This window comes from Patiria miniata, unplaced genomic scaffold (assembly GCF_015706575.1).
Source record: "Patiria miniata isolate m_02_andy unplaced genomic scaffold, ASM1570657v1 HiC_scaffold_2, whole genome shotgun sequence".
NCBI classification, from domain to species: Eukaryota; Metazoa; Echinodermata; class Asteroidea; order Valvatida; family Asterinidae; genus Patiria; species Patiria miniata.
In genome coordinates, this window is record NW_024037058.1 from 12,718,796 (window position 1) to 12,746,307 (window position 27,512).

A 27,512-nucleotide genomic window follows, 5' to 3' on the forward strand; every position below is an offset into this window, starting at 1 on the left:
ACATGTACATGTATGTTCATCGCACGCGGCGGCCGTAATGGTATTGTGATACGTGATATTGGTATAGTTGGTACATGCACTGTTATTTTTAGTATGTCCGCGTAGTTGAAAATGCATGACCGTACGGGTCACTTGCTAATTGGAATTTTGAAAAGTTGGCAGCTATGACTTTGTATGACCAGGGTTTCAATTCACTTTGTCAAATAATTGTGTTCATAACAGTATTGGAAAAGATTTCTCCTGTCTTCATAACAGGAGTGGAAAAGAATTTTCCTGTCTGCTAATATAAGTCCGCTACATAATACATGTATATTCTTTAACATAGAAATTACATGCACTTTAGATTGACGTGGTTGCGTTATTTCAGGTGCCAACCGATTCTATGACAATCTGGAATATATGATTGGCTATCGTCCCTTTATCTGGTTCAAGATCTGCTGGCAATTCCTCATACCTCTGGTTGCATTGGTAAGTATGTTCGTAATTTGGCAGCATAAACTATATTGTACTACATGTACATACACACGTATGTACAAAATGTAGTTGATTATATGTCCGAGCAGTTCTGGTGTCTAATTTCACCTTTTGCCAAACTACAGCTGTAAAAAAAAATTGAAGATAAAAGATTCCATTCTATTCCAATCTTTTAATTCAAATTTTAATTTCATCATGATTGATAATTTTTAAATTAAAATTCAGCAGTGTATAGCCAGCTTCATGTACATGTACATATGAAGAACTGGTTCTGTTAAATGTGTTGCCCATCTGAGAACAGAGACTAAGAGAATGGCATGTTGGTGTTCAGACACTTTTTTTATCTGTTGGTTAATCTAAGTCAGTTATGCATAAATCTTTCAATCCCTTATTACGGAAAACCTGTGTAAATTAAATGTTCATGCCATCAGATCCCACGCCTAGAGTATCCCATATTGATTTGCATATTGTAGTGTGCTAATTACAACCAGAATGGTAGTCTGCATAACATTGCGTATCATCACATCAGCGATTTTATCCGAATGTCCTTTGACCTGAACTACTTCATCGAGATATCGAACTGGCTTTTCAGGACATCAACGGTTGGGTACTCGAGTACCCGGTTCTGATGCCCAGCCCTAGCTTTGATACCAGTCAAAAGCGCTATCCGCTCCGTTCATAAGTACCCCCTCACCGGCAAAGAGAGTACAGTTGGGGGTGACCGACCGACGCCATCTTGCCTGACTGCATTATTGGCCACTGCGTGTACATAGTTCAAATCCCCTGGTGTACGTGCGTCACACACAAGGAACAGTGCGCGTCAACCAGCGAAATGTCCCGCCCATGGGACGTCGTTGCTAGGTAAAAGGGCGCCCTCTTTCGTCGGCGCACGGAGCCCATATAAGTATCCATTATGAAAGTACATGTGTGTGGGACCAGGAGTCCAGCTGCAAGTACTGTCCAACTGAAAGGGTTCATGACCATAGAGCTATATTAAATTAGTTGAGCGCTAACTCGATGTACAAAGTAATGCCCTGATGGGCGCATCCATGTTTGTGCACAAACCTATGGAGACCTAGAAATTTTGTACGGCTTTTGTACGGCTATTTGTATATCTGCGTTTGTATTCCATACCGGTGCGTCATCGAAGCCGATACAACCGAAACGCACGATCAGCAAATGAGCGTTTCATTTTGCTCTACGCAAACAGCGCAACGTGTGCATGCACGTCCCTCCGCTGCAGATGCTTTTCGCCGTGACGTTTTTTTAACCATCATGACGCGCTCAAGTTGTTTGCGTATGTTCTACTTGCGCGTTGCATTTAGAGTACACTTTTAAAATTCAATCCATCTATTTTGATTGTGTTCTACGCACACGCACATAAATTCAAAATGTCTGCGCCCAGAGCGGCTTCAAAGCGTCTCCGCGTGCAATAATGAGGAGTTAGCGCTCTAGTAATTTAATATAGCTCTATGTTCATGACCTTGAGAGTTTGCAGGATTGGGTCCCATGCATGTTCTTGTATGTTGATTCTTTCTTCAATAGGGCATCTTAGTCTTTGCTTTGGTGAAGCATGAACCGATGGAATACAACGGCTACTCCTACCCGCTGTGGGGCACCCTCATCGGTTGGGCATTGTCTGTCTTGTCTGTTATTCTGATCCCCATTACATGCTGTGTGTTGCTGCTTCGATCAAAAGGGAGTTTACGAGAGGTGAGTGTGACTACATGTCAATGTGAATTGTACTGAGCAGGAACAGTAGATGCTGTTGCAACTACTGGGCATGTGAGCCCAAAGTTGCAGTTTGGGTGCACACAGGCTCATATGCATAAACCAACCAATAGGACAGGCCCCGCATCAATTTGAAAAGCAGATGGCCCGTAAATAAGGCTCTTGTGAGAACCAGTATTACATGTACCGGTACCTGCTTAGAACATGTAATAAGAACAATATTCTCAAAAGCGAACAAAGAACTGACAGAAATGCAGCACTGCATGGTATTGCCAATGTGGCAGGGCCAAGTTTCACTTGTATTTTCAAAGCTTTTTTTTGTGTTTTTCTTAGTGTTTTTAATAAAGTAGCACCCCTGAATAAATCTGGGTAAAATTACTGTTCACTATTAACTTTATGTCACCAGTCAATGCCTGTTTAAACTTTTTCTTTTACCCTGGGACAAGGACATTCGGCATGAAATAAATGACTCAAAACATGTCTTGTTGTCATACATGAACATGTTGTGACATGTACATTTACAGCGTTGGTGCATCTTGACCACACCACGCCTGAAACCACACCAGATGCGACCCACCACCGACACCAGCAAAGATCCAGTCAACTTGGTCTCCTACAAAGAGTACCCTAAGGAAGACGGGAGCCTGTCTGAGAAGGAGAGACTGGAGCTAGGCCTGGGTTGAATACATTTAGTTTTACAAGGGAACCATTTCAGTATCGGCGAATGACTAAATGTAATGGTAAAGGATACAACCAATTCAAATGACAGTTGTTGACTAGTGGTGTGCATTTACGGGTAGTACAGGAACCCGGTACCCTATGGAAGTAAAACACAGGTACCAGGGTAGCCATTAAAGAAGCCCAACCCAAAAAATTCAAATCCTATGAATTAGCTTTACGGTGTAAACTGCAACTTTCGCAAGCATCATCCATCGCGCATTAAATTAGGCGTAAACATGAAATCTGTTTTGATTTTCCATGTAGCCTGGTTTTTATGTTGAAAATTCCCCGAAAATGGCTGCTTATTCATTGTCTGAGAAGTTATTAAGTAATTGGTATTTGGTTACCCAATCCCATTATCTGGAACCAGTGCCTAGCATCAGCGGTCGAGTACTCGGGTACCCGGTTCCGATGCACACCCCTATTGTTGACTTTGGCAGGCCAGCCAAGTGAGCAAACTCTAGTGTTGTATGCGAGAAGATAAAAGTACATGTACAATGTACGGTAGACAGATTTGGGGGCATGGAAGAAATGCCATGGGTTACAATAGGCAGAGCCACGTTTGATGATCAGTGTGAAAGGTGCTTTCCCTCCTGATTGATTTTTGTGATTCTTGTTGAAGTCTACAGCCTAGTGTCCTCACAATACCTGACTTACCGACTCCCTGACTGACTCTGGTTGTGATAACTGGTGAACACAGCTAGTCAGTGCTGTCGTATTGGATTATCCTGTAATGTGTTATATCAGGCCCATACACTTTTTTCACAATTAAGCCATATTTGAGCGTTTTCCCTGAATTTTGTTTACACATGTACGCGATTTTGTTGTCACGTGATAATGTCGCACGTGTTTATATACACGCACAAATCAATGAGCACGTTTACATTTACGGGACAAAGTCATGCGACTTATTGTGCTAACTATTTCAAAAATCCTGCAAAATATCATGTGTTCGTTCACACACACCCGTGTACAACATTGCCGCGCGACAGTCGTTGCAACAAAATCACGTATGTGTAAATAGGCCTTGTAAACCGTTAACTGGGATGGTGCCAGACTATTTATGCGTTCCAAGCCTAATTTTCAAATTTTTTTTTAAATGTGACTTAAAACAATTAGCGTATCATTAATCACAAAATTTTAATTTTTCGTCGGATCAGACTGGTTTAAATTTGTAATAAACTTTATTTCATTACTTTCATTTCTATTCCCAAGTTCCAAAAATGAAGATTTTACCTCGCTTTCAATATAATATGGCCGACCCGTGAATCAGGCCTATTTGTGTAGACCAGATGCATGAAAAGACTTCCAGTGAATAGCCATTCAGAATCAATTAAGTAGAATTGTGTGCTCTCTGGGACCAGCTCTACTAGGCTTGCTTTGTCTTGTTTGCAGTCTTTTGTTTCTTCATCACACAAATGCATGCCCTGTAAGGTTCCGTGTCTGAATGTTCTCCGATCATTTTATTTAGCTGATGCAATCTATGATCACCTAGACGAACATGCTTATACTTTTCAAGAAATGTTGTTTTGTTACAAAGTATAAATTTGTATCTGGAACCCAAACCAAGAGAATTATAGTATAATTACATTTCTTTAAAAGTTAAGTATATGTGTACGGGTTATTTTATGTACTCATGTGCAGCACAAAATTAAAGGTACACATCTACCGGTACAAGTACAATGTTCATGTACGTTTGCCTACAGAGTAGTGCAGTTCTACAAAATAAAATGAACTCTGTTGTAACATGTACTGTATGTTATTGCATAAACTTTCATATATCTCCAAACAGCATTTTTAGACTAAAGTGTTTTTTTTTTAATTCAAACATAGGCTATGCACAAAGTGCAAATCTGTGTAAGCATTTGTTAAGATGTTCTCGTTTTAGCAAATGTATAAAAAAAACACGAAAATGTATTCGTTACTAATAGATTGAAAATGTAATTCAATAACATGGAACAATTTATAATAGAGAACATTTCAACTAGATAAATCTGTTTTACAAAAACTATACTATATTTGGTTAAACCAAGGATTTATGATTGTACTTTGGAAGTATATCTAATGAGTACTATAATTGAAAGATCTATTTAAAAAATAAATGCATCACAAAAAAATATATCCTCAACCAAAAAAACCCAATTAAGCTGCTATAATTGGACAATCTGTGCACAGAAGACGAGATTTAAAGAGAGAAAGAATCATGATTTGTTAATATCCCCACTACACACATCCTTCATCATTCAATGTTGAACCCTTTCCTTACCATGGGCGACTTTTGTCGACAAGGAAACCACACACAGAACACACTCGACACAGATTTATTCACTGCTTTCAGCAAGCTGGCATATTGGTATGTTTTGCCACCCATACATACACCATATTTATCAGATGAAAGAGTGTTTTCGGATCGTTTTAATGATGTAGTTAATTATAGTGTTGCCATTACAAACATTTAAGAAAAGTGCTTCTTTGAGGTATAGAGTGTCATGTGGTGAAATGGCTTGCAGTTTGATAATGGGACCAGATACCAAAAAAAAACAGGCATAACTTTCTTATTTTTGCACATTATGGCCTTGGTTTTTACATCAAGAACAATCTTTACACACAACACCATTGATTTTAATCACTCCTTGGCGGTGACTTTTCAACTTGTGGGCCATTTCTCATGTTCTAGTGATTTCCGCACGACTGAGCACACAATTTGGTTCCGGGGAGAGCCAAGTCAATAAACAATGTGGTAAGGAAAGGGTCAAGTTGGGCGACACTACATTCATGGTGAACATGGCACTTTCGATTAAAGCCATGTTCAATGAATATGTGCACATTGTGTTAGCTTGACATCAGCTGCCATTACATTGGAACTATGTAATTACTATCAGCAGTACAACATGTAAATTGTGCGTGAATTACATTGAACACTTGGAGGGACAACTGATTACTACATTGCTTGACATCAGCTGCCATTACATTGGAACTATGTAAATAGTATCAACAGTATAAGATGTAATTGTGCGTGAATTACATTGAACACTTGGAGGGACAACTGATTACTACATTACTACTATTCTGTATCACTTAACTGGAGAGCTAGTAAAAAACAGTATAGTCGGACTCCCTATTATCGCGGCATCGGAAATTTCTCGTTTTGCGTTGCCAAAACTCCTTCAAGTGGAAATTTTTATCCAGTTCACCAGGCATTAAGGACTTTCTGCCCAGTTGTATAAAAAGGACGATTACAAAATGTTGTGTCTTTCAGGACTTTTAATGATTTTTTTAATAAATATTCACGTTTTCCAAAACTTGAAAATGTTTCCTCACCGTGTCTGCTAAAAGTTACCGTATATATTTTAATATAATCTTTAATGGTGCTCTGTCAATGAAAGTTCCATTGCTGAAAATGCGAAATGACACTGAAGGACGATATTTCCAGCGCGAAATCGTACATTTTTTTACAGGATCAATAAGGACAGCGCGTCCATAAAAAGAAAAAGGCACACTGTGTAAAGTGAATGGCGCCCCCAATTGCCAATCAGTGATTTTTGTTCTCCTTTTGGGGGAGGGGCAGGGCCTTAAGAAATCATCCTGCAGGCATAGTCTTTAATCAACTTGAACGTTACAGGGGAAATATCAGACTTTATTCAGGGGATGTTTGGTCAAACATTAACTATGAAAAAAAGTTGAGATCATTATAAAAACCACTTCCCGCATACCGCGATAATAGGGTGTCCACCTCGGTTCGCACACTCCAAGCATGTCTATTTTCACAGGCATCGTACACGGAATAAACCACACCACCGTCGGATTTGTTTATATCAATTTGAAAAGGAAGAGTTATACCACATAAAAGACAGGACAATTCAGGAAGGTTAGTGGGCAATCTCTATTCCGAACGAGAAACCGCGATAATACGGCGTCCCATCCTACTACTGTTTTGGCCCGTAAAAGCTACTGCGTTGTTAGCATGAAAGTTAGAGTGTCTTAAAACACAGGTGAGGTATAGACGCACCTTTTGGATTGCATATTAAGGGAATGACCATTCAAACATCCATTTGTACCCCTATGGGTCACTTAAAGGAAATCAATATAGGCTCCACAGATTGGTTGGTTGGAATCCACATGCAGTTGGAAAGGGTCCACACAAACCTTTGGCCTAGGCCAGCAGCTCTTTGACGGCTTCCTTGATCTGCTTGGCACTGATGCCAAAGTGGTCCATCAGGAAGTCCTTGGTGCCACTGCGGGGAACCTCGCGGACGCACAGGGACTTGATGACGATGCCAGAGTGGGCTGCGAGGGCGCCAGCCACTGCCTCCCCAATACCACCTGTAGAACCGGCAGAAGGTACTTTCAGATATTTGCCTCTGAATTTTGCCTTACGTCAATTCAGAACCCAACATTTAAATATGAGAGATTGATTGCGATACAGCAAAACCCCACTATAAGAAACACAATGGGGTTGTGTTTTTAGGAAAACAATGCTCGGTATTGAGAAATCGCGCGAGATGTCACAGGTCAGTGGTCACCCACACGCCTGCCATATTGGACATCTGCACTTGCAGACTAGTAAATAAGCTGCCATAGACCCCTGTGACAAATACGCCCGCTTCAGGAAAAATACTCGCAACTCTCTAAGGTGTTTGAGACAGATGTCAAATTAAGGCTTATTCATCATCTTTCATTTTCTGTTCAATTATTGGGGGGGGGGGGGGTTTAACTAAAGATTTTTCGTAAGAAAAATTGGATATTTACATATATCGCAGAACATGCATGTTACACATAATGCAATTTACACGAACTGTACAATTGATCGAGCACGCTAGACGTCCAAAATGGCGGATCTTGCACCGTTCACATGATAATATCACATGGATGCAAAACCTCAATACATATAACTGTGCATAGAAGTTAGGAGCCACAGGGGAGGTTCGCTATAACTAAATGTTCAGTGTAGTGGCATTCACTATTGCGGCATCCAATCCAATTCGAACCACCCAGCCGACACCAGAAAGCCCAGTGCTTGAGTGGCTAAGACATCTGCATGTGTCAGCTGGACAGCCCCACCAAGTCCCACCTGAGCAAACTTGTAAATGTTTCTAGTAAGCTGTCGGATGGCACTAAGTATACATGTACAGTGGTTGTAAAATTACATTGAAGGGCTACACGCAGTATTTAAAACATATATTGGTGGTAAAAAAGGCTCCAAAACACTACACAAACACTGGTCGGCTAATTGCTGCTTAATCTTTCTGGGGCCTTGTCCAGTTTGATATTTCAACTGCGCATGCGCACAATGATATGGGTCACAGGTCATTTGGGATAATCGAATGCTCATCGAAGGCGCATGAATGCGCAGGGAGACAGGCGCACGATGCTCATGTGTTAATATTAATTACAAACAGAACGGGTGTCAGTGTAACATCAGGTCAACAATTTTATCCGAAATGACCTTTGACCTGGGCTACTTCATCGAGATACCGAACTGGTTTATTATGGACCCACAAGTTTTAGAAACATGACCTCTCAAAGGTAGTCTTTATTCACAAGAAACCAAAAATGAATGCAAAGGCAATAAAGTATGGACTTTAATTTTTATGTTCAAAGCTACAGGACCCACAGACACTCTCCGTCTAGGCGCCAACAAAACCCACACAAATCTCTAATTCTAAACACCCTTCTTGACAAATCAACACTGAAAAACTGAAAAACCATCAAATCCTTCAATGAGGTCAAGGACTGGCGTCCCCACTTCTCACATACCGTGTGCATAGTGATCCTCCACAGTCACCACCTTGCCACCGGTAGCCTTAGCCGCAGCCAGGATGGTGTCCTTGTCCAGGGGCTTGATGGTGAAGGGGTCGACCACCCGGACGTTGATGCCCTCCTTGGCTAGGTCATCGTAGGCCTTCATGGCCTCATCGAACGTGATGCCGGCACCGATAACGGTCACTTTGTCGTCGGCACTCTGACGCACCACCTGTTAAGATTACAAAAGATGCTTTACTGTATGTCCCTTACCACAATGAGGTGAAGGTATTGTTTTGAAAACGTTTCTCACAAAATCTTGCGAAATAGCATATACTAGTTGACTGTAAAGTGACTTGAAAGACACATGTACATGCTCCTCAAATTGCTCACATTGTAAAATAAACCTGGGAGGTGTTTATGTGAAAACTCTTCACCCCTAACCCATCACGTATTCCTCAGATAGCTTGCTAAATGCAACAATATCCAACACAACTGAAATGTGAACCCTGCTAAATTCAACAAACTGCAACAGCGGATTCAGTTGAATTGCGCAGTGAACCCAATATTCCCCAGCATTGGCACCAAGCAGTTACCCTGCTAACTGCAACCAAATGCAACAGTACATTCTGTTTGTATTGTTTGGGTCTATGAGCAGTTACCCTGCTAAATGCAACAAGATGCAACAAAGCACAGGGAATTGAGTTGGCTGCTAAATGCAACAACTTTTTTTTACCTTCTTCGCTTTCTGTTGCAATTAGCAGGGTTAGGGTTTAAGACAAGAACAGGCAAACCTAGAATGGAGATAATGATTGAGAAATGCTACACTATGATGAAAACATCTAAAAGTCTAACCCTATGGGCTCCATGCACCAAGAAAGAGGGCGCCTTTTTGCCACTTTTGAGAGCTCTTTGGATGGGACACCGAGCGTGCTGGTTCGCGCGCGAGGTACACACGACTTCCTGAATATGCCATAGCTATCAGCCACAGCATCTTCGCATGGGCGTCTGGCGTCGTCTGCTCCGAATGCGTTCGAATCAAACTTGCAATTTTCTCCTAGACTAATCTCCGCCCCCAATAACTTGGATCATTGGAATTACGCAGTGGATTAACCGGAAACCAGTCTAGGTCTCCCCAAACTCTCCATTTCTGGCCGTTGAAGGCGTACTTGTGCACGGAGCGGATAGTTCAACAAAATTTCCGAATCTTGAATTCACCAGTTTTATTTTAACCATGATTATCTTACATCAATCATTGTAATGTACATGCACTCCATTATCAAACAAAGCACTGATTACAATTCACACAAGACTTTGTTTCGTTTCTTACCTTGGCCTTGCCGACTTCAAAAGGTTCAGTGCCACTGTAGAAGACCGGGGTGGCTGGGCGGCTGGACCGGATGAAGCAGATGCCCTTGGTGTTGGCTGCCAGTTCAACGGCTCGCTCGCAGGACACGGCGTCGCTAGGGTAGAAGACCGTAGAGCCTGGGATGGCACGGAACATAGCGATGTCCTCCAGGGCCATCTGGGATGCACCGTCCTCACCTGGGGAAGGGTAACGGTCAGTCTATGGGTATACATGTATCTTCAGTTGCAATGGACCCTTCCAGCCTGTCACTAACTACTGAACGACTGCGTACCATATGAAATAAACGTACACAAACATGGCGACAGCTACCTACCCATCCCATGCACACCACATCCATGGTAGGGATGCTTGGTATGCCGTCCGTATCGCGCTTCCCTAACATTCACCAGTGAAGGTATGCTGGTGTATCCCTTACCGGCATACGTATCGCTATTGAACGCACCCCGGGTGTTCAATTTTGGAAGAGTCAGGGTGAGTTCAGAGTCACCTCATTATATAGGTATAACTTGCGGAATTCTGAACATCTTCACCAGAATCTTCCTGCACTGAAGCCGACACCATTGTTAACAACCTTATAACTTGATTTCGGAAAGTTGTTCAGAATCCTGCAATGGGCCTATCAAGGATAAACTTGTCCAAACTAATCCCGGGTATTTATACATGAGATGACGGCCTAGGTTGGAATCAATCCAAACTCACCAATAGAGATGCCAGCATGGGAGCCGCAGAAGTTGGTGTTGGTCTCCGAGATAGCGCCCATCCTGATCTGGTCGTAGGCCCGGCTCAGGAAGCAAGCAAAGGTACTGACGAAGGCCACATTGCGGTTGCGGGTGGTGGTGCCAATGGCCACGCCCACAAGGTTCTGCTCGGCGATGAAGCACTCAATGAAACGGTCGGGGAAAGCTTTGCGGAAGGTATCAGCATAGGTGGAGTTCTTGGTGTCGCCGTCCATGGCCACCACGTACTTGTTATTCTCGCCGATCTTCTTCAGGCCAGTTCCGTAAGCCACACGGGTAGCAACCTTCAAGAAAAGATACTCATGTAACTTAATATTCATGTACATGTAACATATTAATCATGTAACTTAAAGGTAATATACAACATTTGCTTTTGCTGTATTGGATAGATTTGGGGTTTAGTATTTGTATTTTATAGCAAATATTGTCACACTGATCTGTTTAAAGTTTTGTGTTCATAGATACTGGAAAAACCTACTAAAAAATGCTGTTCATGTAGTCTGGTTCCCTAGCCCTGCTTCAAACAAAACAGCAGTTTTTAGACATCAGGGAATTGTCAGGTCAGGGAATAGTCAGATCATGGAACCAGACTAGCTGGCTTGCACCCGTTCACAGATGTGTAACCGATTGCAAACAAAATGTGGACCAACTAAATTTGTTCAATTGGGCGCAGTATTTGGAAAAAGTCAGTTTTTTCCAAAGCTGGTCGGCTGACCATCGTTGGAAATTGATACAAAAATAGCATTTTTTTTTTTTAAATTACAGCACACCAGGTGCCATGATTTCACAAGATGCTTGAGAATATTATTTACTTTACAGTCAAGTAACGTATTTCATAATAATTTTGTAGTTTTGTTTTTGTTTGCAAATGTTGTATGTTACCTTAAAATTAAAATTACAGGAGTGCTATACAACAGCCACTTGCAAAGTATGGACCCCGTACATCAACAGTACATGACACTTTATAAACTCTATTGCAGTCTTCATGAAGTAAATCACACACACGACTGCTTTTACTCTGAATGGGAGCAAAGTGGTAGGGCCTCGCATGAGCGCCCAGCGTATAAAAGTAACGGCGTTAGACTTCTGTACTCTTGTCGATGTTGAGGGGGTATTTCTACAAAGAGTCGGAACTTTGTAAACTTGAAATTGTCAAATGATTTCTGCATTCTCTATTACCCACCTTCTGTCCCAGGGTGTAGTCGGGAGGAGAGGATAGCTTGATGTTGGAGATGTCGTGGACTGGGAGTTCTTGGGATGGGGAGGAAGCCTTGAGGGCGTTAGGCCCCTTGTTGTTGATGAGGCCGCTGATGGCCTTGATAGCAGCTGCGGCTTTGTCTCCCAGCGGCTTGCCGTGCCAGTTCAGCTCATTCTCAACACCTGAGGACGAACTCAGTCGATCAGTTAAGAGTATACATATCTACATGTAACTGCCCTAACCTTCCCAAATCCTCCAAAATCCTCTTTGCAAAATGGAGGACTTTGCAGGATTCAGGCTACATGTATATGGTAAAAAATATGTGGCTGATTTTGGAGGATGCACTGTGTCAAGGTCTTAGGCTGGACCTTGTGTGTTATTTATGCTCAGCCGTGCATAAATATAGGCCTAGATTATACTTGAAATCCTCCGCACTGCTCCGGGATGTCATTGGCTCTGCCTCAACATATTGACAGTGACTGCTGGAGGATTTTGCAGGATTTAAGTTGCTTCCTGGCAAAAAAATGCCTAGGGATTTACATGTAGGGTTAATAATGAAAGCATTTTGTTATTGTGTTCTAACCATAACCTTCCCAAAACACAATTATCCAGGTTTTTTAAAAAAGTTGAGAAAGATTGATTTTTGCAATGATAACTTTACATAGAGCATGAGGTCCTTTGAATATGCAATTAATGTGTATAAATGCCAAACCATTATTTTAATAATGTGAAAGACCATCTCTTGGCCTTAAATCTTAGAAAAGAAATTTACTCGACCTCAAATCGCTAAACCTGACTTTTACTAACCTGGAATGCCCTTTCCCTTCAGAGTCTTGGCCACGATGGCAGTGGGCTTGTCCTTCACTTGACTAGCCTCAAAGAATGCCTTGCACAGCTCCTCCACACTGTGGCCATCCTCCAGCACGCAAACATGCCAACTGCAATGAAATTAAAAAGTGATTAAGAACATGTCAACAGGAGTTTGTCATTGTTTTAGTCATGTAAATTGCAAGTCCGGTCACAAGTAAATCACAAGTCCGCGTCCAGTCACACGTAACACAGCTGAACGATAACAAAGAAGTGCCTCAGTATCTGGGATCGGAAGAGCCACAGTGTACCAAAAATCTGAATGCTAAAAAAAGGAGAGTTACTCAATCTCGGAAAAAAACCAGCAAATAGTCTTCATGGTAATGAAACAAAGGATACCACAAATTTCCCAATGTACTGTTCCGTGACGACTACAAAAATGCAAAGAAAAATGTTCAGATTTTAGAAGTGGGAGGGAAACCCCTGAAAGTCATTTAATGGAAAGCCCACAGAATGAAGTACATGTGTGGCCTAATAAAGACTGAAAAAAAAAAACTTGATCCATGTATTGGCCTTAACCCTAACCCCCTAGGCCCTTGTTGCTTACAACCATCCTCAATCCTCCAAAATCCTCCAAAATTTTGCAACTCCGCCTAAATTTTTCAAAATTGTCAGACAGTCCTGCCTCAAAATGCATTCATCCTCAATCCTCCAAAATCCTCCTCATCCCAAAATTTTGCACTCGTGTTTAAATGAAGGATAAACCAACGCCAAATCCTTCAAAATCATCAGACAGTCCTGCCTCAAAATGCATTCATCCTCAATCCTCCAAAATCCTCTTGTGCTTCATTCACCATTCATCCTCAATCCTCCAAAATCCTCATGTGCTTCAATCACCATTCATCCTCAATCCTCCAGAATCCTCATTTGATTCAATCACCATTCATCCTCAATCCTCTAGAATCCTCCAAAACCGCCAGGAGGATTTTGGAGGAGTGAGGTGGGTTAGGGTTAATGGGGATCAAAACACAGGTCACAGAGTTGGAAGGCAGGTCACAGAGTTGGAACTCTGTGGTACGGCTGCGGAGACCTGATTGGTGAATTCAAATCTGTACAGAAGGTGTTAACGTTACCCAAATCCTTCCAGCCGGCGCCTGTAGATGTCAGTCTCATGCTGCAGGGGAGCCTCCTGGCTCTGGCCAAGTCGGTTCACGTCAAAGATGGCCACCAGGTTGTCCAGCTTGTAGTAGCTGCCAAAGGCACAGGCCTCCCAGACGCTTCCCTCGGAGCTCTCCCCATCACCAATCAGGCAGTACGTGCGGTAGCTGTGAAGAGACAAAGATAGAATTGGTTTGCTTTACCCTTGGATTAGAGGTACATATTGTAGAATGTCTGAATTGAGTGTTTTGTGGCTACCGCTTCTGTTTTTGCCATTGGTGTGCCATGGTGTAAAAGCCATTGCCATAGCCATAGCCAACAATGCACTTTTTGGACGTTTTCTTTAAATCGGCTGGTTGCAGCATTTGGATTGGTGTAAGAGTACCAGTATAAATGCCAATTTGAATGCAAGAGCTACAATGTGCTTGTAATGCCGAAGCAAATTTTGGGGCAGCATTGCAGGTGCTGTTAATTCACATACATTGTTAAAGTTGGACACATCCCTCAACTCAGGCGAATTTCGTTCAATGGTGAATATGAAAGGAAGTTAGAAGACTTCATTCATTTTGAATTCTTGTTTAAATGTTGACACTGCCTAAACTCAAATTGTCACTTCATTCTATGCTGCCATACATCATGGGCTACTGAGTTTCTCTTTGCATGAAATTTTGCATACAATATATATGCGCGCCATCATGCAATTAAATTTTAGCACTGGATAGCACCCCTGCACTTCATGATGCTATGAATCACATACAGCAGCAACAGTGATACTTTTGTAATTCCAGCTGCCAAAAAAGTGTTCAAGACACAGCATTATCCATGATATCAGAGGTGAAGAATGCCAAATTCCATATTCTAAAAACACACTTAGTTCTGTTCTACTCAAGCCTGATGACAAATAGTAAAAGACACCCCAAAAATCTGAACTCACACGAGGATATTTTGCGGTGCCAATCCACTTTGAGCTACAGTGTTGTGCAGGACTGACGAGGACAAAACGGCCCGCAACATTAAAGATATACCGGTACACCCAAACCGATCTGAACTCCCCTAATCCGATCCGACCTGATCTGACAAATATTCAAGGAAAAACATGACTCGAACCAACCTGAAACGACCTGGAAAAAAACCTGAATATCTGGCTTGGGCAACTACAGTATGTCAACTTTTTGTGTCTGAACTTACCTGCATTGCACGAAAATCGTCGGTGAATACTCATTTAACGTTACCTACTGGTGGGCCTACACATTATAGACTGGGCGTGATAGACCGTCCACCACATTGCACATTCGCGCAGTTGGTTGACGTTGGTCTTACCGGGCACAGTAACTCTGCAATAATATTGTTTCGTTTTTTTAACTTGGTTTTGGGTTTTTTGGACAATATGGTTCAACTGAACTGACCCGACCCGACCTGACCCGACCCGAAAATCAAAAACGTAAAACCGAAACCGACCTGACCAAATTTTTTGGGGAAAAAAAGACCTGACCCGACCCGAAGTCAGTTTCGGTTCCGCTTTGCACAACATTACTACAGAGTGCAGGAAATGGGGGAGAGGAAAGGAGAGGTGTTCACTCAATGCAATACTCACTCAGTCTTCTCCCAGTACTTGGCATTGTAGGCCATGCCGCATGAAATGCTGAGGCCCTGACCAAGGGAGCCAGTGCCCACATCAATAAAGTTCTGTCTCTGCAGAAGATACAAACCGGTCATCCATGAATAAACTTGAATGCACTTCGTTAAGTATGCTTGCAACTTTCTTACAGCCTCATTCATAAACACCTGAGACAGTTTCCTATAGATGCGTACAGCTACAACCGAGTACTTGACACATGATCTCCATATGCATTACAGGAGTTTTTTTGACACACCACGTGTCGCATCGACGCATACCATAGAAGTGGCCCGAATTACATTGTACATGTACTATAAACCTCCTATGCAAACATACATTCTTTACCAAGTAGTCCTTTCAGTCGAAATCAAACATGCGACGGTTTTCAACACTTAAGAATTTCCAGCCTACATAAAGCAGGATTGACTGGCTGGGACTGTTTAAAGTAACTTGATACAGCTATGCTATGACTCCGGTCGAGTGATAAAACAGCTGTGACCACAAGTTGCCTGCTTTGTCTGTTGACCCAGTTTGACTTGTTGCAGTGCTTGCTTGACACATGATCTGACTGCTGGTAACTATCCTTTGTCGAAAGCATAACAGGAGAAGTGGAAGTGAACTTTGACTGTCTGTGACTGTTTAAATAACTTACTGGTGTGGGATGGCCCTCCAGGATGGACGTGTTCTTGCGCAGGGTCAGGAGGTCATCCACAGGGAAGAGACCTGCCTCTGCCCAGGCAGCGTAGAGAATGGGAGCAGCATGACCCTGAATCATATAGAATGAGAGAGAAAATGGGTGATCAGACTCAGTGCTCACAGGGGGTCATCATGACGAAAACATTGGTAATCAGCGATTCTGCTTGTCAACTCTTACATTGTAAAATGTTCAAAAGTACGGAAAAAGATTGAACGAAACCAAAACCATCAACCAAAGATGGCCAACATGTAATGAAAAACTCAGAAGTCCAAATGTATCGCCACTCCTCTCTCCCACTATCATGTCCCACTCCAGTAAAGCCATGAAAATAAACGATCCTACTTTGATACATTTCTTTCAAAAAAAGGGTGGGTAGGTCAGGAATTTTTAATCTATTGCAATTTTTTGTGCTGATTTAATGGAGTATTAAAAGGAAGTATATACAATGTACACTGTACAACATTTGTTTTTGCTGTAATTTTCAGAAATGGATGAATTTCGAGGTTAGCATCTTATAGCAAATACATGTATTACATTTGTTTGAAGTTCTTGAAAATGACAGCACACCAGGTGCCATGATTTTACAGGATGCTTTAGACTGTCATTCACTAACAGTCAAGGTATTTCATAATAATTTGGTAGTTTTGTTTTTTGATGTTTGCAAATGTTGTACATGTAGATAACACCAATTGTTTTCGTTCGCACCATGAAAGCTATCAAAACATGGCCCCCAAAATGATAAAAACTTGCATTAATTAAAGGAAATAATATTTAAGGTAGAAAATTGTTAAAAATTTGCAGCATTTAAAGTTGTGCACACCACTATGGACAACGTTAGTCAGGTACACATGTAGGGAAACTGGCCAACAGTCCTTATCATGCAGTACACATCAAGCATGGACTGCCATGTGTAACACGTGCATGCACCAGCGCCAAAAAACCCCGGAAAACAAATATAGGACTACTGGATGAAACGATCCACAAGATAACATCATTGACATTGGGGCTAAAATTCTAATACAAGTTGTTATATGTGATTTTTGTAACTCATTTACATGATTATTTAATTTTCATATTTATCATGTGATTTTTCAAACTTACATGTACCGGTATACATGGTTATTTTATTTGTATGAATGATTTTTAACAAAAACTCAAGTGGTTTAAATTGATTGATTTTAATCATTGGCTTTTGTTTTTCTAAACGGAAGACATTTTGAATTGTCAGCATACAAGTGTATTTAACGGTGCTAAATTGTACATTTGTCATACGTTACGTATGTTACAAAACACAAGTGGCAGTTTTAAGGTGTTAGCCTTCATGAACATCTTGCCATTCAGCAGAGTGCTTTGTGAGGGTAATCTGCTATGCTTCACTGCACAGTTTAAGGCAATACCAAAAATAGGTACTGGCGTCTATTAACGTGAAATGCCTAGTCATGGAATTTACATATGTACACGTGTACAGTGTACATTATGTACAGCGATGGTAAAAAAAAATTGACACAACCCCTCCATCTCTATCTCACCATGAGAAATCTGTTTCTGATTGTTCGAAAATTGTTCTGGTAGAATTCCCAGGATCTGTGTTTCAATTATGGATATAAAAGGTTAATTTACGTACATGTACCCGGTACATTAACATGTTTATTGAGGCAAGATAATGAAAAGGTCGTGAAGCTTATTGGGGTGTGCCTGATAGTACAAATTTATGCAAAGTTCTAAAGTATTGAAAATTGTATAGCAATAAATTAAAAAAATATTCAAAGAGATGCATGTGTCATAACCTCCAAAGAATTCAACAGTGTCAAGAAGGAATTCTGTGTCTCTTTCATCAGTAATAATCATCGGTGGTCACAGCAATGGACCATGCAAAATACACTTAGGATTTACTGCAAAAATAAAAGCTACATGTACAGCTCATGGTAAGATTGTACATTGTACATGTTGTAACGTGAACATGTGCACGTGTGTACGATCATCTAGTGCAAATACAATGTACTGAAATGTGTGCAATGTAGGGCCTACCTGCTAGGCTCACACACTGAAACACCCTTGTACTTTTTTAAAATTTAAACTTTGCATAAAGTATATGCAGGCCCCAAAAAGGGTAGTACAGTGCACATGTACATGAACCTTCCGGTACAATACAACTGCACAGAATCCACTTCCCTGTCCTTGGCAAGGATTTCAATGCAGATTTGTACAGAAATTTGCCAACTCATCACTGATACCACCTTACAATTCCAAGGATACATGCATGCATCCATGCCTTCAAGTACTGCCACCCACTAAAGGTCAAACGTTTTGATAGTGATGATTTTCATATTGACTCACGTATATTTGCTTTGGAAACTGACATTTCTCACTGTAGTGTACTGTACACTTAAAAAGGTTTAAAGGGAATGTACATCATTGGCTTTCGCTGTAATTCTCGGAAATGAACTAGTTGAGGGGTTAGTATAATAGAACAAAATATTGTTACACTGACATGTTTGAAGTTTTGTGTTCGATAATGCTGCAAAAACCAAGAAAAACAAAAATGATCCAGTAGTCTGGTTCCTTGACTCCACTAAAGATAAACTGGATCAATTCATAGATGCCGGAAAATAAGGTAAGGGAACCAGTCTAGCTGGCCTGCACCCGTTCATGAACATGTAACCAATAGCAAACAAAATTTGGACTGAAAAAAGTATAAAGTTGGAGCAGTAGTTGAAAAATAGTTAGGTTTTTCCAACAGTGGTCAGCCCACCGTTGGAAATGTATACAAAAAAAAACATTTTCTTGAAAATGACTTCACACCAGGTGCCATAATTTTACAGGATGCTTTAGACTGTCATTTACCAACATCCTATTAAGGTATTTCGTAAAAACTTGGTAGTTTTATTTTTCGATGTTTGCAAATGTTGTATATTCCCTTTAAAAAGGTTTAACGCGTACCTGCATAAGGGTATACACACATGTACGTACAGGGGGGTACATTCATACCGGTACATGTACGGATCTCAGAATGCTGCCTGCCACAAGGAAGTGAATTAGTTTTTGGAATGTTAAAAAAAAAAGTTTAATGTGTGATGATGCTTTCTCACTGTCTGGACATGTTACACGTACAATGTATGCACTGTACATTAAACAACAAAAGCTTCCATTCACGAAATTTTCATTCGAAAATGACTTCTCTCTCGACATTTTTACCATTTCTCTCATAGGTTTGTAAACTCAACTACCGGTATATGGTATTTTGAAGTCGCAAAAGTTTCATTAATTTTAAAATTTTTCAATTATTACTGAGGTAAGGTGGGTACAGGGAAAAAATAAATGAAGTTATCATGTATATAGGACATGCAACATTACATGTAGGTGCTATCGAGGGCTGTACAAATTTTTTGCAGACTTGTGTTTTCAGTGTATAGAGGCCAATGGCTACATGTACACTGCCTAACCACTTCGTACCAGGATTATTTTTGCTGAAAATTTTGATTTTCGCAAAAGTCAAATTTTCCAGCCAACTTCTGGTACAATGGTACATGCATGTACAGCCAAACACCATACTGATTGCAAGAGTCATTTCAACAGTATTTGTATGATATTTCTTGCCGAAACATCATATGTTTCAATACTCAGAGGTGTGCACTAGAGCATAAATTGTAGAACATTAGCCGTGCACAACGGCCAATGCAAGATCAACACATGGTCCGCCTCCACGAACTTTGTAAGACACGAGGAATCAGCGTGTTATCACGTCCTCCGACGCGGACTGGTTAAGAGCTCAAATGTCTGTGTACCTTTGACATGATAAAGCGGTCGCTGGCAGGGTCTCTTGGCTTGTCCAGCCTGTATTTCATGACGTGGAAGAACAGAACCGACATGATTTCTGCAGCACTGCAACATGATGTCGGATGCCTGCAGATTAGAAAACGAAAAAATGGAAACAAACAAATAAATCATTAAATAATTAAAGTACAACCACAATTTCCTATGAACTACCGCTATGTGTATGAACCAAAGATAATAACAAGGATTAGAAAACAAAAACAATAGGCTATTTGGACAATTTTTTTTTGACCCAGCCATGTTATTTCAAAAGATTGTGCCACTTCTTACACCTGCAATTTCCTTCTGGGTATGAGAATGTACCAACCATCCCTGCTATGGAACAGGAACAGGAAACTTCTGGGGTAATTTGTTGTTTTTCAAACACTTGAAAGTTCAACATACATGTACATGTACATGTACAGCTCAACATGTAGAACTAGAAACTACACCCTAGGTGTACACTGCTCACAACCAGAGTCACGTCAAGTCCATTGTCACAACTTGGATGGTCCAAAATTTGCACCAAGATGTACACGTTATATGAATAATTCATCCAAGATACATATTTGGAAATTTACAGCCTACATACGATACATCTGCACTCAATGCAGCTAAGCTGACAACTTCAATATGAAAATAAGCCACGTTTTGTCCACAAAACCTGCAGATCTACATGTATGCTATTGTGCACAAAATAGTTCAATACAGCAAGTTTCTATTCAAAGCCGGCTGGTTCTTCACTTTATGCCTACACGTAAATGTATGTACAATGTTTCCTACATGTACGGACAAAAAAACAATTTGCTTTCACAAAAGATAAAGATCCAGCTTCTTTAGTATGTTAATCAAATTTTAATCCAAAATAACCTGGAGTGGGAACCACTACATGTAGCAGAATAAAAAATTTGGTATGAATATGCCCCTCCCCTTTTCTCTTTAATCCCCCCCCCCCAAAAGGAACACATTTCCATATTGCTCAGAGACATACAACTCAACACTAATATTGGCCAAGGTGCTCTACATGTAGCTGTTGGCCTTTCACATGCATACTTGTATGCGCACACAAACTGAGGTGAATTTCGACTTCCTATTTCCTGGTCACTTGTTGCCTCCTACATGTAGTATAATATAAATATGTACACATGCACATGTTCCTGGTACCACCAAGTATTATGCTACCGGTATATATGTACCTATTTCCTGCAAAAAGTGGCCTTTAAAACAGTTTGGAAAAAAAATTGTTTGTGGTCCCTATTCATGGAACTTAAAAAAATGTGGGATTTTTCCCCATGCATGTTGGTCAGTCGGAGGGGGGGGGGGGGGGGGGGGGGGGATGGAGCCACCCCAACCACCCCTTGTATCCACCCCTGAAACAGAAAAAAGTACATTTATTTTTTCTAACAATAAACATTCCTCATTAATTGAATAACAAATACAGATAACAGTTCGCCCATCATTTTCTTCTTTGACTGTGAAGATTGTCCCGAACCAGTTGCATGTATAAAGTCTGGTTTGGCCACATGGCTGTAATGTGCTTGTACCTCAAAATGTACACATGTAACTGTACATGTCCAACAGAGTATTACACAATAAACCTGACCGCATTTAAACTTTAAAACAAAATACCCAACAGTTTCTGCTCACAGCCTGCATCCATGTACAAAATTAAACCAATATCTTCTTTGCACGCATACATGTGTACACATGTACATAAAAATGCCGGTATTTCCTTTATTGCCTCATCAGAAATACAACAATTAAGTTTATAAAAGCAATTTTTATTAGGTAAACTTCAGGTCACTTACAAGAACTGTCAATTGGGATTATGGGAAGCACAAAATTAAAGTTCAAAATGAAAAGAGATGTTACACCCCTTATTATTAAATTGGAAAATGTAAAGTAAATGTACAATATGCAATGGACATGCCACGCCCCCAAGCATTTTTCTGTCCAGAATACAAAATTACATAACAATTCTCACCCAGAGCTGGCAGCATTAGTTGCATTTATGCTGTCGATTCTCAACTTGTTGGCAATATCACTCAACTCCTGCAACTTGGCTTTGTCGATGGTGGCCATGTTAGCATGTGCACAAAAACCCACTTTCAGAAAAAAGTCAAGGCACCTTTGTGCATAAAAAAAGCCTAATGCGAGACAGAGAGAGAGAGGCTACTGGCGTGGTGGGGAGTGGTTGAATGGCCAGGATCTGTGTAAATGGGCCGGTTGTGTGTGTGTATGGTGCTTTCGGCATTCTCCAGGTATTTCCTGATTGTGCTGGTTTGCGACCACTCATGCATTGCTTTTCTAAGCTATGCATATTACATGTAAATCAATGAAATGGTAATCCAGGGCTGCTTTCTTCCTGTATTGCAGTTCCACAGATTAGACTGGCCACTTGTCCTAAGTGGTCAGTGGCAGCACTACAGGGGTGCATGGGGGGGGCATCCCCCCTCTTAATTGAGCCACCAAGAAAATTGATCAATACAGAAAGAAGAGGAAAATACACAATGTAAGGTCGAAGAACAAGGAAAAAAGAGACACGCAGTCAGTATTTTACTGTACATTACTGGAAACTGTCGGAAATGGCCCTAAAACTGGGGGGAGGGGGGGGGGAGTGGAGCTTGAGGGTAGAGCTGGGAAAACCTAGTCTTGGCCCAAGACGCTAGTGATTGATGATAGTGGACGGTGAATAGTGCGAACAATTAGGCCAGCGAGCCAAATCGCACTAACGTCTTAGCCACTTCGTTTCAGCAGTTTAAATTTTCTTTATTTCTCCGTATGCTTTCCTACGCAACCAATCAGCAATAGAGAAAAGGTTCGATGGCTTGCTCGCCCGACGGTTGTAAACATACACGTCACGCGGTACGTGATCGAGCATCAGCGCTTTCCTAGGGAACCAATCAGATACACATATATTCGAACATATTCTCTGCCACAGTGCTCAAAAACTGTCGCACATTTTGCCCCTAAACTCCGTCTGGTACCGGTACTTGCACTTGTACGCATGCACATACTATCATTTCGCTTGTACCATACCCCCGCGGCGCGCTCTGAGCGAACAGAAAATCATTGATCGATCATACCGGTATCTCTGCGTGCACGTTTCAAGTGTCAGGTTGGCTCAGTGCGGAAAGGGCATATTTTTCATCATTTTGCCCTAAAACCCGACCGAATCCAGCGATGTTTGTTAGGCCAAAAAAAATAACACTTCTGCTTCTGGTTACCCGACCGATCCTATTTTTAGGCTGCGACCCTAAAAAATTTATCGCAATTCCAAAAAAAAAGAAAGATAATGATTGAATAAATAAAAATAAAAGCTTGTTGTCTTTTCTGTCTTCACAAAATACCTCTCAACAACCCATTTGCGTCAAAAATGCTTGTATTTATTTGTTTTCTTACTTACCAGCTTACAGTCGCTATTTTTTTTCAAAAGAAACCAAATTCGCTTCGCGATCTGTCATCATACCTCTCAATTCGATGTCACGGTGACTATAATCACGTGCGTAAACCTTGCTCAATTCAGTGACGACTGGTCCCCGCCTCGCCGCACAGGGGCCAATTTAGAAGACATGATGAAAATGCGGTAACCAGTCTGTCATGGCTATGCCATCGTTTAATAGCGCTAGCATGGCTATGCATTAGGCACGTGCACTGTCAGTGTCAACTGGTCGGATTCACCGATGGAGAAAACACCGATGGAGAAAGAACATTTTTGCAAGTTAATTCACAGAATTGATCTATCTTGTCTGTGTATATATGTATTTTCCGTGCTCAAGAGTTATTTTGAGATCGCACTACTCGTATTTGGAGTGATACATGCAGCGTATTTCCCGAAATTTTCCAACCGTAGAACGAGGTCTGTCGGCCACGGGCCACACGTGCATCACACACTTTGGAGTTTTGGCCAGCTTCCCGTCTTGACTAGCGTTGTGCATATGATGCGAACGGCCTGAATTTTCCATTATTTTTTAAGAATTATCGAACGTAAATACGTTGACAATATCAAGGTAGGTTGTATTCACTTTTTGTGGCCATTTTGTGTATAGCTTTCGTAGTGCAATGGAAATAGTTCAGGCTAAAACGTCGCATATATTAATTGAATACCCCATTCAATCTGCATACAAAAAATTGGAAAAAAAATTAAATTCCGACCGACCGACCCTATTTTTGAAAGGCATGTAATCGGAAGCAGAACTATTTTTTTTTCGGCCTTAGGTGCAACTTAAAGTTATACGTGAGTATGTCATGAGGTATTGTACGGAGATTTATAGGGGAAAACTGTGCAGCGGTTCTGTGGGAAATGTCTGTGTTTTGATGGACGTTTTTGTAGGCTTAGTTGGTTTTTCATGCTGCAAACAATTTTGCGGGGTTCTGTGTCTATGAGGCTCCACTTACGCGGAGCATCATAGTTCTAGGAGCAGGAGTAGCCTAGGGCAAACCTTGACTTGAGAACTTGATACCTCGAAAACAGGTAGGCAAAGGCCTACATGAACAATAAATGTGCCTTATTCCGTAATGACAATGGTAACCAAACTTGTCCGACACAAATGGTACTATTGAACTGAAGGTAAACTACATGTGCATTTGAGTGTGCTTACAATGAAACAAAGAATTAAACTGCAATGCAATGTAAAGCCTACACAAAAAGGTCCTACAACCATGACGGCAACTTGGATGTTCTGCAACAACCTAGCCCCATAAATGTGGCCTATTTACTGGACTGCCTCCGTAAACATAGGCCACACATCCACATGTACAAAAATCGTGTCGACTTTGCCAAATTTTGATTTTCACATTTAGGCTTAGTTTGTAGGGTTTTTTTGCTTTAGAAGCATACTCACCCTCTTTATAGGCTAATCAGAAATAGTCCGAGTAACTTGGACCCAACTTATCGCCTTTTTTAACATTTGGACATGGTCTGGCTATCGCCAGACCATGTCCAAATGTTAAAAAAGGCGATAAGTTGGGTCCAAGTTCGCCAGACCATGTCCAAATGTTAAAAAAGGCGATAAGTTGGGTCCAAGTTACTCGGACTAAATCAGAAAGTGCTGCCTTTTTCAGATGTATATTTTTCGTGAAATTTCCAGATTCATTTTTACACGTTTGCGTATCAAAATTTCAACATGAAATTTCACAAAAATTAGACATCTGAAAAAGGCAGCACTTTCTGACTAGCCTTTAAAGAGGGCGAGTATGCTTCTAAAGCAAAAAAAAACCCTACAAACTAAGCCTAAATGTGAAAATCAAAATTTGGCAAAGTCTACACGATTTTTGTACATGATGTGGATGTGGGGCCTATGTTTACGGAGGCAGTCCAGTAAATAGGCCACATTTATGGGGCTAGCAACAACCATGACCATGACTACTCCTAGAACTATGAGGCTCCGCGTCATAGATCAAGAAGCCCGCAAAATTGCCTGCAGCACAAAACACTAATACAGTACAAAAACGTCCATCAAAATGCAGCCATTTCACACAGAACCGCTGCACAGTTTGCCCCTATACTCCGTACTTTATCTCTTGACATACTCACGTATCTTGTGCGGAACTAACATAGGTGGATTCTGTCGGTTTTTAGGCCAAAATGATGAAAAATATGCCCTTTCCGCACTGAGCCAACCTGACACTTGAAACGTGCACGCATATGATCGAGCGATGATTTTCGGTTCGCTCGGAGTGCGCCGCGGGGGGTACGGTACAAGCGAAATGATGTGCATGCGTACAAGTGCATGTACCGTACCCCCCGCGGCGCGCTCCGAGCGAACCGAAAATCATCGCTCGATCATAATGCGTGCACGTTTCAAGTGTCAGGTTGGCTCAATGCGGAAAGGGCATATTTTTCATCATTTTGGCCTAAAAGCCGACAGAATCCACCTATGTTAGTTCCGCACAAGATACGTGAGTATGTCAAGAGATAAAGTACGGAGTATAGGGGCAAACTGTGCAGCGGTTCTGTGTGAAATGGCTGCATTTTGATGGACGTTTTTGTACGTTATTAGTGTTTTGTGCTGCAGGCAATTTTGCGGGCTTCTTGATCTATGAGGCTCCGCTCACGCGGAGCCTCATAGTTCTAGGAGTAGACCATGACAAGTGACTGAGTAACGTGTCGTTAGCTCACCCTGAATTCGCTGCGCTGGTTGACTGAATACTATGAATACGCAGCTTATTTGCGATGTCTCTCAACTCCTGCACCGTCTGCCGGTCCGGCCTGTGGTAAGCTTCACCACTTCCCTGCATATTTTCAACCTTAGCTATGTTGCCTTGGACAAGTTTAGAATTCTCTCACTCTCACTCTCAGCTGGCTTAGCACACGCCACAAGTTGCAAGACCAGCACACGAGGGTCACGATGGCGGCGCGCGCGATTTCATGGATTTACGGCATGGAAACTTAATTATAAACCCTGAGATCAAGGGTAAAAAATAGCAATTACTTTACCATTGCTGTTTTGCAACCTCGAACTCATTCCGCACAAATTGTTTTTCTTGGCGCACTAATATTGCGCCCTCAATCGGTAAGAGATGAAGAACAACGTGCGTGCACGCACGTGGTGGAGCAATGAAATCGAAGGGGCGGGCCGGAGGCGATATTTTTTTCCGTGCACATTCGTTATGGGCGTAATTCGAAGTACATTTTGTACGTTGAGTTGCAAGCCAGGTTCTCGGACTTCATTTTCCATTGAAAAAAATCATCCGAACCACATATTGGTAAAAGAAAAAATTTCCAAATGATTAACAAACCGTTTTAAGAGAAAAAACGAACTCACACCGTCGCATTTGTAATCGAAAAGCATGCACTACAGCAGTGACTCGATCGGCGTGGTAGTTTTAAACATTTTTCTATTGCATATAGCCCTCCAGCATAATTCTATATCTAGTAACGTATGGAAAAAAATAAATCACGGCCGGGGGGGGGGGGGGATGGGAGGGGGGGGGGGGGGCCGGGATGGTCTGTTTTCACTTAGGTCACGCGTGTTGCGCGTCAAAAAGTGTGTTTTTCGGCTGTTTCGAAAAAAATCGAGGGAGCTGAAACTTTACCAGGTTGGGTTTTGAACATTCTATTTTGGATTTTAAGTTGCGTTACCAGGTCTGGCGTGGATCCGGGACCCCCCCCCCCCTGCTCTGACAAAACAAATTAGAGCAAATAATTATAGTACTAATAAGCTAATTACCTATATGTCCGACGGAAACACTGCGACATAGCGTTGCTAGCGGGGGGTACTGAGGTAAGGGGTATTTCACACTGTTCTGCGATAGTCGTCGGATTTGAACAGCGCCCTCATTGGAAGATGGTACCAACCCAAGTTGTGCCAATAATTATAAACAGAGCAGTTCATTTTCAGTTCATTTTTTTTATCTCAGTATTTTATTTATGATAGCAATATTGTCAGCTGGCGTATGGCCAAAGCTAATGATTCATTATATATTATATATTGTTCAATAAACAT

At 41.4% G+C, this 27,512-nt stretch overlaps 2 protein-coding genes across 5 annotated transcripts in view; one reads left to right on the top strand and one right to left on the bottom strand.

The window, feature by feature from the left end:
- LOC119726544 (sodium- and chloride-dependent creatine transporter 1-like) overlaps positions 1-6,326 on the top strand; it is a 25,653-nt gene extending 19,327 nt beyond the window's left edge. For all 3 annotated transcript variants that reach the window (XM_038198274.1, XM_038198272.1, XM_038198275.1), the window contains exons 13-15: positions 368-468; positions 2,020-2,187; positions 2,730-6,326. In XM_038198274.1, the coding sequence (XP_038054202.1) occupies positions 368-468; positions 2,020-2,187; positions 2,730-2,888 (428 nt within the window). In that variant the 3' untranslated portion in view covers positions 2,889-6,326. The remainder of the gene's footprint in view (positions 1-367; positions 469-2,019; positions 2,188-2,729) is intronic.
- LOC119726545 (transketolase-like) lies at positions 4,370-26,447 on the bottom strand. Of its 2 annotated transcripts, none has more exons than XM_038198276.1 (11): positions 26,186-26,447; positions 20,037-20,154; positions 16,207-16,320; positions 15,531-15,628; positions 13,912-14,103; positions 12,779-12,909; positions 11,957-12,153; positions 10,736-11,057; positions 9,998-10,212; positions 8,683-8,899; positions 4,370-7,248 (listed from the first exon to the last, which is right to left on the bottom strand). In XM_038198276.1, exons 1-11 carry the CDS (start codon positions 26,302-26,304, stop codon positions 7,079-7,081), a joined length of 1,893 nt encoding a protein of 630 aa, XP_038054204.1. In that variant the 5' UTR covers positions 26,305-26,447; the 3' UTR covers positions 4,370-7,078. The 2 variants fall into 2 exon arrangements, with proteins under 2 accessions (XP_038054204.1, XP_038054205.1); XM_038198277.1 differs by lacking the exon at positions 26,186-26,447 and adding an exon at positions 22,049-22,327.
- Between the last annotated feature and the right edge of the window lie 1,065 nt (positions 26,448-27,512).

Coding starts and splice junctions, on each gene's coding strand:
- LOC119726545 (XM_038198276.1), bottom strand. CDS start 26,304: ATGCAGGGAAGTGGTGAAGCTTACCACAGGCCGGACCGGCAGACGGTG. Junction 16,321..20,036: donor ACCGCTTTATCATGTCAAAG/GTACACAGACAT, acceptor TATATGATTCAG/GGTCATGCTGCTCCCATTCT. Junction 11,058..11,956: donor ACTACACCCTGGGACAGAAG/GTGGGTAATAGA, acceptor CTTTTCTTGAAG/GTTGCTACCCGTGTGGCTTA.